The sequence below is a fragment of the Salpingoeca rosetta genome (genome assembly GCF_000188695.1).
Source record: "Salpingoeca rosetta unplaced genomic scaffold supercont1.16, whole genome shotgun sequence".
Taxonomy (NCBI): Eukaryota; class Choanoflagellata; order Craspedida; family Salpingoecidae; genus Salpingoeca; species Salpingoeca rosetta.
Window position 1 is genome coordinate 489924 of NW_004754918.1, and position 15000 is coordinate 504923.

At 54.6% G+C, this 15000-nt stretch overlaps 5 protein-coding genes across 5 annotated transcripts in view; 3 read left to right on the forward strand and 2 right to left on the reverse strand.

The window, feature by feature from the left end:
* PTSG_07082 (inner membrane transporter) overlaps positions 1 to 1409 on the forward strand; it is a 2511-nt gene extending 1102 nt beyond the window's left edge. The window contains exons 3-4 of the mRNA XM_004992440.1: positions 370 to 535; positions 744 to 1409. Coding sequence (XP_004992497.1) covers positions 370 to 535; positions 744 to 1027 — 450 coding nt within the window. The 3' untranslated portion in view covers positions 1028 to 1409. The remainder of the gene's footprint in view (positions 1 to 369; positions 536 to 743) is intronic.
* A 493-nt stretch (positions 1410 to 1902) lies between these two features.
* Positions 1903 to 5714, reverse strand: PTSG_07083 (uncharacterized protein; the record flags this gene model as incomplete). Its single annotated transcript, XM_004992441.1, has 12 exons — positions 1903 to 2023; positions 2165 to 2291; positions 2473 to 2570; positions 3108 to 3198; positions 3437 to 3518; positions 3774 to 3836; positions 4066 to 4188; positions 4439 to 4495; positions 4730 to 4798; positions 5017 to 5101; positions 5234 to 5309; positions 5588 to 5714. The coding sequence occupies 12 exons, from the start codon at positions 5712 to 5714 to the stop codon at positions 1903 to 1905; spliced, it is 1119 nt and encodes a 372-aa protein (XP_004992498.1).
* Positions 5715 to 5904: 190 nt separating this feature from the next.
* PTSG_07084 (LAO/AO transport system ATPase) lies at positions 5905 to 8714 on the forward strand. The gene is made up of 8 exons (XM_004992442.1): positions 5905 to 6091; positions 6389 to 6594; positions 6918 to 7038; positions 7211 to 7377; positions 7561 to 7611; positions 7789 to 7887; positions 8134 to 8253; positions 8516 to 8714. The coding sequence occupies exons 1-8, from the start codon at positions 6010 to 6012 to the stop codon at positions 8705 to 8707; spliced, it is 1038 nt and encodes a 345-aa protein (XP_004992499.1). The 5' UTR covers positions 5905 to 6009; the 3' UTR covers positions 8708 to 8714.
* A 162-nt stretch (positions 8715 to 8876) lies between these two features.
* Positions 8877 to 12239, forward strand: PTSG_07085 (uncharacterized protein). Its single transcript, XM_004992443.1, has 7 exons — positions 8877 to 9332; positions 9598 to 9851; positions 10188 to 10304; positions 10439 to 10636; positions 10879 to 11241; positions 11581 to 11707; positions 11994 to 12239. The coding sequence occupies exons 1-7, from the start codon at positions 9033 to 9035 to the stop codon at positions 12015 to 12017; spliced, it is 1383 nt and encodes a 460-aa protein (XP_004992500.1). The 5' UTR covers positions 8877 to 9032; the 3' UTR covers positions 12018 to 12239.
* Positions 12240 to 12315: 76 nt separating this feature from the next.
* The window catches only part of PTSG_07086 (uncharacterized protein), a gene marked incomplete at its 5' end in the record, with an annotated part of 4280 nt that continues 1595 nt past the window's right edge, over positions 12316 to 15000 (reverse strand). Inside the window, 2 exons of the mRNA XM_004992444.1 lie at positions 12316 to 13362; positions 13435 to 15000. The exon at positions 13435 to 15000 is cut by the window's right edge and continues 26 nt beyond it. Of these exons, the coding sequence (XP_004992501.1) occupies positions 12463 to 13362; positions 13435 to 15000 (2466 nt within the window). The 3' untranslated portion in view covers positions 12316 to 12462. The remainder of the gene's footprint in view (positions 13363 to 13434) is intronic.

Below are 15000 nucleotides of genomic sequence, written 5' to 3' on the forward strand. Positions count from 1 at the left end.
GTAATCTGCCCTCTTTGATCGCAGCAAAGTGCCGTGGCGCGCTAGAGGATCCTCTTCCATACATACAGTGAGCGTGCCTCTGCACATCTGGAGCGGCCCTTGCTGTGGGCATATCTCACGTGCGTGCGTGACGTGTGTGTGTGTGTGTGTGCGCTGGATGTGCCGTTTTTGTCTCGTCTGCTCTCGGGGGTGTGCAGATTTTCTCGTAATAGCGCACGCGGTATGCTCTCAACAAACACACATCGCACACATTTGTGTGAGACCGCCACACACACACACACACACACACACACACACACACACACACACACACACACACACACACACACACACACACACACACACAACCCATCTTTTCTGCGTGTGCAGAACACGTGGGACTGTGTTCGGCAAATGGTAGCAAAGGAGGGTGTCTTGTCTGTTTATAATGGCATCTTCGCCCACATTTGCCGCAACTCCGCGTGGAATGGAACGTACTTTGCTGCCATTGGCACCGTCCGAAACTGGTTTCCCTCCAAACCAGACGACTCCCACGGTATGTGCGTTCGTGTTCATGTGCAATGTGTGCATGTGTGCATTTGTGTGTGTATGTGTGCGTGTATGCACATGTGTGTGTGTGTGTGTGTGGATGTGTGTTGATCACGCATGGTGTTTGTGCTTGCGGTGTCCTGCGCTGCTCATGTTCTTTGTCTCATCCATACCATCCACGCCCACCACCTCCCCCATCTCCTGCGTCTCTGCAGCCAAGGTGTTGTCGAAGAAGTTTCTGTCTGGCCTCGTTGGCGGCATGATTGGCGTTGTGTTTGCCACCCCGTTTGATGTTGTCAAGAGCAGGCTCCAGAACCAGCTGCCTGGGCAGGAGCGCATCTACACGGGCGTGTTTTCGTCTCTCAAACGCATTTTGGCGACGGAGGGCCTGTCCGCCCTGTACAAGGGCTTCTTCCCACGACTCGTCAGGCTGGGGCCTGGCGGCGGCATCATGATTGTCGCGTTTGACTTCTTCTCGAACCTCCTGCGGCCGTTGTGACACAGCACCACGCACGTGTGCTGTGCTGTGATGTGATGTGACGCGGGCAGCGTGATGTTTCGTCACTTGCCGTCGCTTTGCGCTGTACACCGTGTCGTGTCCTTTTCTTGCGTTCAGGTTCAGTCAGCTTCTTGTGCCAGTCTTTGTTTGCTTGTGCATGTGTGAGTGTGCCTGTAAGGTGCATTTGCTTTTCTCTCGAGCGAGCAGTGTTCTTTTTTGGTTTCGTCGTGTTGTTTCAGTGTTACATGTTACATTTTTACACAGCACACTGCTCGTAGTGAACTCTTTCTTTGAGTTGGCTGTCTCGCCTTGCTCTCATCTTTGTGTCTCTTCAACAAACAACTTGGTTCTAGGCTGGTTTGTGTGTTGTCGTTGGACGTCTGCACGGCACATGCGGTGCCCGTGCTGTGATGACTGCATTGTTGCTCATCGTCTTGCTGTATCACTGCTCCCCCTTCCGTGTGTGTCTGTATGTTTCTCTTCCCCTCTTCCTCTTCCTGTCTCTTTGTCTCCCTCTGTCTTGAGGGTGCAATAAACAACCATGCCATGTATGCCTTTTCATTTGTGTACATGATTTGAGCCGAGAAACAAAAGACTTAAAGTGTGTGTGTGTGTGTGTGTGTGTTTGTTTGTTTGTTTGTTTGTTTGTTTTGGGGAGGTGCGAAGAAGCGACAAAGGGGTGAGAGGCACAAGGGAGACGATTAAACAAGTGATATGAACTGGATTGAAGCGAGCACACGGATCATGAGCGAGTGATGGCCCCCAACACCAAACTTCACGAAACCACCACTACAAATGGTCACCACCACCACCACCACCACCACCAACCACCACCACGACCACCACCACGACCACCACCCCTCGGGGGATGATCATCAGCTCTTGAGCAGGTAGTCGTCGGCACCGCGCGTGCTGTGCACGGATTCGCGGCAGTAGCGGAAAAACGCCTCCTCCGACCGCAGCAGAATCGTGTCAAGATGCATCTTCTCGCTCAGCCTGCGATGTGGTGTGGTGGTGTGAGCAGAGGAGCAGAGGGTGGTGGGTCAGCAGCCAAGACAACCACGCATGATACACGTGTGACGACAGACAGACAGACACACACACACACACACACACACAAAGAGGAAAGAGGCGCACCCATTGATGAACTGGAAGACGTCGGCCATCGTTTCGCACGCCATGAGATGGTCCCGGTACTCCTCAAGAATTGCAATGCACACAAACAGCTCAAACTTGTACTTCGTCTCAAATGTGTCCCCAGCCGCTGCAAACACGCGGTAAATAAAATTGTGTACACGCGCACGCGCGCGCGTGTGTGTGAGAGAGAGTGTGTGTGTGCGCATGTGTGTGAATAAGGTGCTGAGGGAATGGTTGCAACAAGAACAAGAACAAGAACAACAAACAACAACAACAGCAGCAGCAGCATAGACCAGCTGGCAGCGCACCTTCCTCGGCCTTCTCCTGGGGTGCGAGTTCTGTGCCTCCGAGCTGTTTCTGCCGCTGTGTCCGGCGCTCTTTGCTCCGCTCGCGCTCAGCCTCGATGCTTATCATGGCAACAGCAGCAATGGTGTCGGTGATGATGGTGGTGTGAGTATGATGGCGATGGTGGTGATAGATGGTGTCGCCATGATCACGAGCCAGTATACCGCGACGCTGATGATACACACACTGTACAATACACAGCACGGTGTCGCCACAGACGAGCAAGCAATGCACGTAACACAACATGCACTGAGATGCGTCGCATGTCACACATCTTCCACAATCACCTGAGAGCTCGAGGTGATGCTGCAGAGGATTCAAACAGCTTCACTGCTCTCCGCCACAAACTCCCGCTTGAAGCCAAGCAGCAGCCACCTGTGTGTGCACGCAAGTTTGTGTGTGTATGTGTGCATTGGTAGGGCGTTGAGTAAGCAACGTACACGCACAAGCAGCCGCAGTAAGCGCATGCTTGTGTTCACGGCGACAACAACCCCTCCTCCCTACGTATCATCATCATCATCATCATCATCATCATCATCATCATCATCATCATCATCATCATCATCATCATCATCATCATCATCATCACCATCGTCACCTGTGGCAGTAGATCATCTCGCCCGCATCTACATCGATGAGATGCCGCCGCAGGTCTGGATCCATAATGGCAACAAGCTCCTCCAGCGTCCCTGGCGGTGGTGGCGGCGGTGATGCGATGGACAGGTGGCATTAGACACTATGATGCAATCGTTGTGATAATGATGCAATCGTTGTGATACAGTTGCGATTCAGTGGTGGTGGTAGTGGGAGTTGACGTTCGTGTGCACAACGTGGCGTAGTGGCGAGTAAACGTAAGCACAAGTCATCCATCCGCGCGCACATTCACCACCACAAGCCCACATCACGCCGCGCACGCATTGGACTCACTGAGGTTCTGCACCATGCCCGTGGCCATGAAATCGGCCTGAATCGTCTCCAGATACTGCGCAAAGCACCAGTACGCCTCGACCTGACAATTGGTGGCGGCGGTGATGGTGGTGATGATGGAGGCGGTGGTGGCGATGTGGTGATGATGGAGGTGGTGGTGGCGATGTGGTGATGATGGAGGTGGTGGTGGCGATGTGGTGATGATGGAGGTGGTGGTGGCGATGTGGTGATGATGAGAAATGGAGAAGGTGAGGACTCTTGGGTGTGTGCAGTTACAGGCGGTTCGCACATGTCCAACGCAATAACAGCACACGCAACGACACCAAACGACACACACCTCGTCATCAATGATTGGGAGGATGATGCTCAGTACGTCGTTCATTCCTTGCACATATCCAACCTGCCACCAGCAAACAGAGTGTATGTGTGTGTGTGTGTGTGTATGTGTATGTGCGGAAGGGAGGGGGCGTTGCTGTTGGTGTGACACAGACAGCAACACATTGAACATCAAGCGGCAGCCCCACTTCAACATTACCACCACCACCACCACCACCACCACCACCACCACCACCATCACCACCACCATCACCACCACCACCACCACCATCACCACCATCATCAATGCGCACCTCCTCGTGGAAGACGGCGTATGTGATGAGGATGTCGTTGAGCCACTGCAGATGGATGTTGTCATCCTCTCGGAAGTATTCCGTCTCCCGGTCCGTTCGCGGCACGTCCTTCTTGATCGTGCGCTGGTCATGGCGATGGCAGAGGTGTGACGATGATGGTGGAATTGTGACGATTGTATGCGATTGTGATCATGATTGTTTGTGAGTGATTGCGTGCGCGCGCGCGTGTGTGTGCGTTTGTGATTGTGTGCTTGTGTGATTGTGTGATTGTGTGATTGTGTGATTGTACACGTGTTTGTGCTTGTGCGTGAAGTGTGCATTGAATGTGATGCTCGTAGGTGTAGGATTGAACGACCACAAGCAACAAACTCACGATGGAGCTGTCTGCCTTTTGCCGGTCAAACTGGTGACCCATGGCTGTGATCTTCGCCTGCACACACGCACACACACACACGCACACACACACACGCACACACACACACACACACACACGCACACACACACACACACACACACACACACACACACACACACAAGCACAAAAGGAGACATGTTCCATGTGAGTGAGATACCATGAGCACCAGCATCCATGCGAGGGACATCATCCCATAAGCAAACTCGCACACACATACGCATACGCATACGCATACGCACACGCACATACCTGGATAAAGGCAAACTGGTCTTCTGGATCGAGATCGTCTGCTGCGGAGAAGGAGTCGCCCGCATCATGCTGCAGCACAAGCAGGAAGTGCAGGTGCAAATGCCCGTGAGAACGTCGAGATTGCACACTGTGACGTACAGGCACGCTCTGATGTACATCCCCACACTGATGCATACACACACATACATACACATACACACATACACACATACACACGCATACATACACACATACACACATACACACACATACATACACACATGCGCACAAGTGTGCGATAGCCGCACCTTTTCTGGCTCAAACTCCTCCTGCCAGCGCTCCTTCATGGCACGATATTCCATGCGTCGCGTGCGCATCAGCACCTCTCGTTCTCTGTGACGGCAGCACACGCGGTCAGTGGCATGTAAGCGGCGTGTCTGCGGCGGGCGGGTAGCGCACAGGCCGCCAAGCATAGTCATGGGCACAACCAGCGAGCCAAGTGCCCGCCTCTTCTGTGACACCGACCTAGTAGTGGAGAGGAACGGGTACACGCCCAGCAGGAAGAACCACACTTCCTTCCGCACTTCCGGGTCAATGCCACCTGCACATTGTTAAAGTTGTGTGTGTGTGTGTGTGTGTGTGTGTGTGTGTGTGTGTGTGTGTGTGTGTGTGTGTGTGTGTGTGTGTGTGTGTGTGTGTGTGTGTGCGTGAGGCGTGTGTGATGTGTGATGTGTGTGGATTTGAAGTTGCAAGTGAGAGAGAGTGTGTGTGATGAGGTGGGTGCATCTGTCATGAGACAGGAGCGCGCAACCCGTGATCACGTAGGCAGATGCACAACAATAGACGTGGCTGTGCTGCGCACAGTAGTGCCTCCCTCACCTGCAAACACGCGCTTGCGGATCTCAGATTGGTTGAGCACCCTGCCATCGTCAGCAAAGTACGACTCCCACTGCTCCCGCGTCAGCGGCTCGGATCGCTGTGTGGTTGCAGTCGTGGCCAGTGACATGATGCAGTTGGTGGGTTTAGGCGCAGAGCAGAGACGAAAGAAGAACACCCGCACGCAGTGCCAACTGCACCAAGCAGTGCGTGCACACACACACACACACACACACACACACACACACACACACACACACACACACACACACACACACACACACACACACACACACACACACACACACACGCATCCCAAACTCACGGGCATATCCGTTGCTGTCGTTGATGAGTCAGCGCGGGCGAAGAAAGAATTGCAGCACCACTGGATACAAAGCACAACTCGCTGCTGGTCACCAAGCACAATGCTGAGCCAGGCGACGCGGGTGCTGTTGGACGGCCTGAACGCTGGCAAGCGGGCCGCACTGGCTCGCGCCATCACGCTAGGTTGGCCTCACTTGCTTGTTGCGACACGCTGTGGCAGTGTGTTGTGTCCTGAATACCACTCACTGACTTGCTTACTTGTGCTTGTATATGCTGGCACTTGTTGCTGCCGGCGTGTGTGGATGTGTGTGTGTGCTTGTGCTGGTATATGTTGGCACTTGTTGCTGCCGGCGTGTGTGTATGTGTGTGTACGTGTGCTTGTCACTGATGCCGGTCACTGCTGGCCTCTTTGCTTGGCTGTTGTCGTCGTGTGGTGGTGTGTTGATGCTAATCGCTTGCCCTCGACCCGTTGTTGTGCAGTGGAGTCACGCAACTTGGACAAGTTCAAGCAAGGGCAGGGCCTGCTGTCTGCACTGCTGCAGCAGCGACGAGATGGAGAGGCAACCATGTTCCCGAAGGAGACCATTCGGCTTGGCATATCTGGACCCCCAGGCGTTGGGAAAAGCACCTTCATCGAAGCATTTGGCACACATCTCCTGAAACAGGGCAAGCGTCTCGCAGTCCTGGTATGACGACACAGTGTGCGTGCGTGCATGTGTGCGTGTGTGCGTGTGTGTGCATGTGTGCGTGTGTGCGTGTTTGAGTGAAATTCTGGAGTGTGCGTGAGCGTGTGCTTGCACAAGGCTCCGCCACTTGCCCGACTGTGATTGTGCGACTTTGTGTGTGTGTGTGTGTGTGTGTGTGTGTCTGTCTGTCTGTCTGTTTGCACCAACGTGAGAGTGCGCGCCCATCTGTCCTTGCCATTCGTTCACTGAAGCACACACACACGCACATGTACGCGCACTCACACACACACACACCTCTCAATGATGCACTGTCCACTGTGCAGACCATTGACCCGACGTCGTCGCTGACCGGTGGCTCCATCCTCGGCGACAAGACTAGGATGCCTCAGCTGTCTGCGGATTCGCGCGCTTTTGTTCGCCCGTCTCCGAGTGGCGGCGCACTCGGTACGGCGGCCATGGGGTGGAGTCAGATTGCTGTGTCGTCCGCATCCCTGGTCCACAAGCACCTTACACACACACACACACACACACACACACACACACACACACACACACACACACACACACACACACACACACACACACACACACACACACACACACACACACCCTGCAGGTGGTGTGGCGCGAAGCACGAGCGACGCCATTGTGCTGTGCGAGAGTGTCGGATATGACGTTGTGCTCGTGGAGACGGTTGGTGTTGGGCAGAACGAGGTGGCCGTTGCAGGCATGGTTGACCTCTTCATGCTTCTTCTGCCACCGGCCGGCGGAGACGAGCTGCAGGTACAGCCGCGCCTTTCTTGCTGCTGCTGCTGTGATTGCTGTGACTGCTGTTGTGACTACTCAGGTCAAATTGTTGGAACAAGGCGTTACAGTTGAGGGGTTTGACGTCCTCTACAACTGTCATGTGTGCCGTCGTTACTCACACACGTGTGCGTGTGCGTGTGTGCGTGCGTGTGTGTGCAGGGCATCAAGCGCGGGATTATGGAACTTTCAGATCTGCTGGTCATCAACAAGGTGAAGCCGATGACTCGAAGGAATACGCGGCTGTGTAGCACTGGCGTGCCCTTCTCTGCCCACAATACAATACACACACACACACCCACCCACACACACACACACACACACACACACACACACACACACACACACACACACACACACACACACACTCGTGCATATATGTGGGTGCAGGCGGATGGTGGGCTGGAGACGGTTGCGCGGCAGGCGCAGATTGAGTACACGAGCGCCTTGAAGCTCCTTCGCCGCAGACACCAGAGATGGGACCCAGAGGTGCTGTGTGTGTGTGTGTGTGTGTGGATGTGTGTGTGTGTGTGTGTGTGTGTGTGTGGATGTATGTATGAATGTGAACAGTCAAAGCGTGACGTACGCTTCCATTGCCCGACTGCCGTTGTTGTTACTGCTGCTGTCATGTGCCCTTGGATGCTGTTGACCTCCACCATGAGCGCCACCCATTTTCGCCCCTCTCATGGCATTGGCGATGGACACGGCGTGATGATGGTGGTTGTGCTGTTGCAGGTGTTTGCGGTGTCGTCGCTGAAAGGCCGCGGCCTGGATGACGTGTGGGCCGGCGTCAACAGGTTTTACGATCACGTCGGTCGCGATGCCGTCGAGCACCAGCGCGGCCTCCAATACAAGGTGCCGTGTGTGTGTGTGTGTGTGTGTGTGTGTGTGTGTGTGTGTGTGTGTGTGTGTGTGTGTGTTGTGTGTGTGTGTGTGTGTGTGTGTGTGTTTGTGCGGGAATGAATAAATCTCTGCTTGTGCTGTGTGTGTGTGTGAGTAAGCATCGCAGCGCATACCTTGTGTTTGACCTCATCTCCCTCTCGTCGTCTTCCTTTGCTGTGTGTGCTCTTTGTTCAATTTCCCCGCTCAACACACACAACACACACAACACGCACAGGAGTGGATGTGGCGGTATGTGGAGGACCAGCTTGCGCGCCACTTCAAGCAGCATCCACCGACGCGCCAGAAGATTGCGGATCTGGAGCACCGGCTGATGGAACAGCGCATCACCCCTGGCGGCGCAGCAGAGGAGCTCTTGCAGAGCTACTTTGCCAGCTCCAACTTTGAAAACCCCTTAAACAAGCTTTGAACAGACAATGTCAGTGTGTATGTGTGTGTGTGTGTGTGTGTCTGGCATCACCTCACATCACACATCATGCAAGCAAGCAAGCACACACACGATGAACGACCCAGCTTACCAAGAACAAGAAGGTCTGTCCGTTGCCGAAAATCATAACAAACCATTAGCAAATATTCTACAATAACACCAAAGGACTGCGGCGTTGCTTGTTCAGTGGTTGACGACCAGCCAGACGCAGCACCCGCCACCGCACAGCATACCGCAGCAAGCAACACGCAGAAGGCCAGGGATTGCGTCTTGCTTGCATCTCGAGGGCTTTCGGTGCCGCGCGGTCATGATCCGGGTGGTGGGCAAAGACGCGATGGGAGATGATGGCGACGATGGCAAGGAAGACGGTGAGGAGTTTGACGATGACGACGACGAATTCCTGGATGTCTTGGGCGGCCTCCGTGTGGTGAGCCACAGCCCAAGCAAAGCGCCGTTGCACTCGCCTTCACGAGCCACAATGGCTTCCAGTGCAGGAGGCGAAGAAGCGGGTGGCCCACCTCCCATGGACGACCGCGAGTACCGGGCGTGGGCCGTCGCCTTCAAGCACCCGCAACGCGTCCGATCCCTGAACATGGCCTCGAAACAGGTGTGTGCGTGTGTGTGTGTGCGTATGCGTGTGTAATGTACACGTGAAGATGTGTCCGTTGCGCTGTGATGTGTGTGTGTGTGCGCGAGTACGCATGCATATGTGTGCTGTCTGTTGGTTTCGTGTCCTGTGGGTGTACACCAGAGTGAGTGAGTATGTGTGTGTGTGGAAGCTAGGCGCCTTGGGTTTTGAAAAGTGTGAGTTTGATCCTCATCGTCTGCGCGCGTTCACCAATAACGTCTTTGGCCATGCACCTTGGGCACAGATCACAAGGGTGCCAGACGACATCACGTCGTGCCCCGTCTTGGAAAAGCTCAATCTCAACAACAACCAGTTGCAGTCGCTGCCGGACTGTATCGGAGAAGTCAAGCACCTCAAGCTCTTGCATGTTGGCAACAACAAGTTGCACACGCTGCCTTCATTTTTGCTGCACATGCCAGACTTGCAAACCCTCCAGGCCTTTCACAACTCCATCACAACCGTCTTCCCGCAGCCGGTACAAGAGCCAAAGTTCTCCAGGTTTGTGTGTGTATGTGTGTGCGTGTCTGTGTCTGTGTGCGCACGTGTGTGTATTTCTGTTTGTGTGTACGAGCGTTCAGCTGCGCGAGTGCGTGCGTGTGTCTGTGTGCGTGTGCGCACGTGTGTGTATTTCTGTTTGTGTGTACGAGCGTTCAACTGCGCGAGTGCGTGCGTGTGTCTGTGTGCGTGTGTGCGCGCGTGTGTATTTCTGTTTGTTTGCGATCGTTCAAACTGTGGGAGTGCGTGTATACTCCTGCAGTCTGCTCCACCTTACCATCATAGTCATGAAGCTCATCTCGGTGCCTTGCTCGCCTTGCCTTGTACAACTCACCTCAGCTTGCGTGCGCTCAACCTCAACAACAATCTTATCACCGAACTGCCGGAGTGCATTGGCGGGCTGGCCAATCTCGAGTCGCTCTCTGTCGACTTCAACCAACTCACCACACTTCCCTCGTAGGTTGCACACGCGCACGCATGCACACATGAGAAATACACTCCTTGCAAATGCGCACACGAAACACACACATTCCACGCATACACGTGCGTTTTTCATGACCGCAACGACACCCCGCTCCCACCTTTGCCAGTTCGATCGGAAAGCTGCGCAAGCTGCGGATGTGTTCGGCGAAAGGGAATCAGATCACTGCCCTGCCGGAAGCAATGGGGCAACTTGAGATGCTGCGTGAGCTCATCTTGATCGACAATGCCCTCGTGGACATTCCGCTCTGTCTTCTGCTGTGCCGGCGTCTCGCTGTTCTCGACGTCTCCCTCAATCGCATTCGCACGTCAGTGGCGCTGCTGCTGCTCCACATCCGCCTGCATGGCAGCCCGCTCGCATTCGTCGTGTGTCTTGCGACCATACTTCTTTTACGTCTCTCCCCACAGCTTCTCCTCTTGCACACGCACACACACACACACGCACACACACACACACACTGACTCGCTGACCGATTGACCCACTCGCTCACAGACTCACTTACTCGCTTACCCCCCCCCCCACACACACACATACTCACCAACATTGCAGGCTCGACTGGCGGGTCGTTGACCATAGTCGCATCAAGCACCTGCACTTGGAGAAGAATCCATTCAAATCCAAATCGCGGGGCCACATTCCGGAAATGGGACACGTCCTGCCGCTGCAGGAGCTCGTCGCACGGCGCGTGCTTGCAAGCATATCAGACCCCATTATGCAAGGCGGTGGTGACAAGATGCAGCAACAGCAGCAACAACGGCCAGGACACCACGCAAGCACGGCCATGCCTGCTCGCGGCAAAGTGTCGCGCGAGTCCTTCCGAAAAGCGTTTGTGGCGGGTGTGGGCGCTCTAAATATCAACGACAAATGCAAAGACTTCCTACTTTGCGGCGACGTCTGCTCCGTCTGCGGAGGGTGTGTGTGCATTGTGGGTGGAGCGTGTGATGTGTGTCATGTGTGAGATATGTTTGTTGACGTGAATGTGTGTGCATGTGTGTGCATGTACGGGTCTTTGATCTTTTGCTTTGCCTCTCTGTCTCTTTCTGTCGGAGTGCCTCCTGTGGTTTCTCAAGCTTTTTTTGCTTTTAATCATGCACCTAACCCCCCCCCCCCACACACACACAATCGTCTTGACATGTGTGACACACTACATCTGTTCCCCCTCCAACAAACGAACACGCACACCCTTTCGTGTTCGCTCATCCCCGTTTCACATCCACTCCGAACCCTGTACGTGTACTGCTATCATTGCAGGTGGTTTGTGTCGGTGTATTTGGAGGCAGTGCAGTTTATTCCTGCGCGGAGCGGCGTTCATCTTGACCGCGGCCTTGCCGGCATACCCGTGCGCAAGATGGTGTGCAGCCGCAAGTGCTTCGATGAGGTACGATCCACATGCAATCACGGCGTGCATGCGTTGTGCATGTGTACATGTGTGTGTACTTGAGACTGCGATGGCGTACGTGTGTGTCTGTGTGTCTGTGTATGTCTGTGTGTGCGTTGTGTCTGTGTGTGCGTGCGTTGTGCGTCTTGTGCACTTTTGTTGTCTTGTGCTGCTGCATTCACACACACACACACACACACACACACACACACACACACACAAACGCCATTCTCACACTGCTTGTATGTTGTCTCACCCATCTTGCTTCTTTGTTTTTTGCTTGCAGGCAAAATACTACGCCAACACCTGATGTGCCATCACCTTGCTCTTCAGTTGGTCCGCAGGCGGGCCTCTCGCTTCACTGATCTTTTTGGTTCACATTTCACTCGCTACCTCTCAGTCCATTCATCACGCACACACACACACATTCAACAAACCAAACCAAAACAAAAACACACACACATACACGCACATCCAAACGAACACACATCCAAACAAACAAACAAACAAACAAACAAACAAACAAACAAACACACACGTGTTCGCTATTTACAACCTCCCCTCTCCCTCCTGCATGCATGCGTATCAGCTGCTGTAGCAAACGAAGTGGGTTTTACAACGCCGTGCGTTCTTTATCTTTTCTATTTCTCAAGTCCAACACAGTAAAAACCGTGTCATGTCACGCTTCAATCAATGAATAAGAACCAGCAACCCACGGAAATAAGCGGCTAAGCAAGTGGACACAACAACCACAATTACACTTGCTGCGTGAAAAAGGCCTGGCTCTCATCATCAGCGTCATCATCACCACCATCGTCACTTTCTCCACCGCCCGCCGTGTTCATTCTTCGCGCCACCGTCGACATCACATGTGCCGCAAGCTTGCTCAGGAATCCAGGCTTGCTCTTCACCTCCTGCTCGCGCACGGCAGCACCGGTGTTGCTGTTGCTGTCATCGTTGTTGGCAGATGCGCTGGATGTGTCAGCCTCGTCTGTGGCAGTGGTGTTGTGGCCGGTGCGCTCCTCTGCACCGTGCGGACCCGTGATGACGCCATCGGTGGCGCCAGGTCTAGTGGCACGCGCCGCATCTTGTGCTGTCGCCTCCCTAACGGCACCGCCAGCAGTATCCTCACCGCCATCTGCATTTCGGGAAGCACTTGTGCTGCTGCCAGTACCACCGCTGCTGTTGTCATCACCCCCATCGTCGCTCACTGGCGTGTCTGGCACGAGGACGTTGTGTGCAAGTTGTGTGTCAAGCCCATCAGCATCGCCACCGCCGTCGGTGTCGTCCTGATGCCCGCTCGTGTCTACGCTGCGGTTGCTGTTCTTGTCAACAGCCTCTTCATGGGACACTGCTGTTTGCTCATCGCCACCTGGCTCTTCGTCCTGTCGTTGCCGCCGTCGTTGCCGTGGCTGCCGTGGTTGCTGTGGTTGCTGTGGTTGCTGTGGTTGCTGTGGTTGCTGTTCATCATCATCATCATCATCATCATCATCATCATCATCATCATCATCATCATCATCATCATCATCATCATCATCATCATCATCATCATCATCATCATCATCATCATCATCATCATCATCATCGTTGCGCTCAACTGCTTGGCCGCGCTCGTCCGTCGCTGGGACGCCGCTCACCTCAACCCGCTCGCTGCTCTGGTGAGATGCAAGCGGCGTGCATGCTACCTCTTGTTGTGACAGTGATATGTGTATGCTCTTTTCGCTCACCTCGCTGCTGTCATCCTCGTTCTCATCCTCATTCTCACCCTCATCATCATCGCCATCCTCGTCAGCAGCAGCTTGGGTGTCTGCTTGCTCGTCCTCTGCTGCTGCCTTGTTGCTGTTTGCCGGTGCCGCCTGTGTCCTGCTTTCCTTCGTGCTGTCGGCCACCTTTGCCTTCTTTGCGGGATTGTCCTGTGTTGGCGGCAGGTAGAACTGTCCAACCGGCATCTCGCCCTCATCCCCATCCTCATCATCCTCGTTGTCATCTCCTTCCTCGTTGTCATCATCCTCATCATCATCCCTAGCAGCACGACCAGCGCCCTTGGCAGCCGATTGATTGCCTTGCTCAGAGTACTTCGCATCTGGCGTTGCTGTTTCCGCTGCTTCGCTCGTGCTGTTACTGGCGTCATGCTCATGCTCCCTTTGCTGTGTCTGCGCATCCTCGCTCACAATCTCAATCACCTCGACAACAGCCTCGGCGCTGTTCTCCTTCTCCTCCTTCGTCTGCTGTTCCTCTGTCTGCTGCTGCTTCTCTCCACCCTCATCCACGTTGTTGCTTTCGTTGTTGCTGGTGGCACGTGCAGCATCAGGTCCCTTCGTTGTTTCCTCTACGTTGGTCTGTCCGCCGACGGGCTCCTGTGTCTTTGTCCTTGCTCCGAGCGGCTGTGCACCCAAGTGCAGCACTTGCCTCTTGCCCCGCTTTCCTCTGTGCTGCTTCGATGAGGTAACAGCGGTCGTGGCCTTGGTTCTTGTTGGTGCTGCTGATGTTGCGGTTGCTGACGACGCTGCTTCTCCTTCTTCGTCTTGGTCATCCCTGGTGTTGGCCTTCTTATTCTTCCTCTCCTTCTTCCTTTGCTCCTGCTCCTGCTGCTCCTGCTGCTGGTGCCGCTGGCGCGCTGTTGCTGCTGTGAGGAGAAGGTGGGACGAGGTGCCCAGGATGGGCGATGTTTGCTCGCCACCCATCACAACCTGGTTCATGCTTGCTGCCGTCACCGCAACAGCATGCGTCACCTTCTCCGCCTCTTCTTCCTGCGAATCCGTTTGGGCGCGATGACTCCTGCGTGACAGCGCCACAAGCGCCTCCACGCTGGCAGAGAGCTGTTTCGTTGCCGATTTTGGTTCGTTGCCACCGCTGCGTCGCATGTGCCGCCGCTGTAGGATGGCGGTTGCAAGCTGTGTTGTTGCGTCTCCTTCCCTACGACCACCGCGACCTGGTGCACCTGTTTGCGGCGCTGCTCGGGTTTCACTCTCCGGCCTCGTTGCTGCTGTTGCTATTGCTGCTGCTGCTGCTGCTGCCGCCGCTATTTTTGCAGCTGCAGTCTTTCCCTTGCCGTTGCGCTCGCGGGCTGCACGATTGCGGACGCGGCGTGCTGCACTGGTGGCAGGCGTGCTGGAAGTTGCATCACCGTTGGCAGTCGCCATAGTGGCAGCAGTGGTGGGCGCATTAGCCACCGTGGCCGACATGGACAAGTTGTTTGTGGTGGTGATGATGTTGCTGGTCTTGCGTGGGGAGTCCTTGTTGGGTGTTGCTGCTGTTGTTGTCGAGGTCAGTTTTGCACGCTTCTGCAGCGA

Coding starts and splice junctions, on each gene's coding strand:
- PTSG_07084 (XM_004992442.1), top strand. CDS start 6,010: ATGCTGAGCCAGGCGACGCGGGTGCTGTTGGACGGCCTGAACGCTGGC. Junction 7,039..7,210: donor TCCGAGTGGCGGCGCACTCG/GTACGGCGGCCA, acceptor CACACCCTGCAG/GTGGTGTGGCGCGAAGCACG. Junction 7,378..7,560: donor CCGGCGGAGACGAGCTGCAG/GTACAGCCGCGC, acceptor GTGTGTGTGCAG/GGCATCAAGCGCGGGATTAT.
- PTSG_07085 (XM_004992443.1), top strand. CDS start 9,033: ATGATCCGGGTGGTGGGCAAAGACGCGATGGGAGATGATGGCGACGAT. Junction 9,852..10,187: donor CAAGAGCCAAAGTTCTCCAG/GTTTGTGTGTGT, acceptor AACTCACCTCAG/CTTGCGTGCGCTCAACCTCA. Junction 11,708..11,993: donor GCCGCAAGTGCTTCGATGAG/GTACGATCCACA, acceptor TTTTGCTTGCAG/GCAAAATACTACGCCAACAC.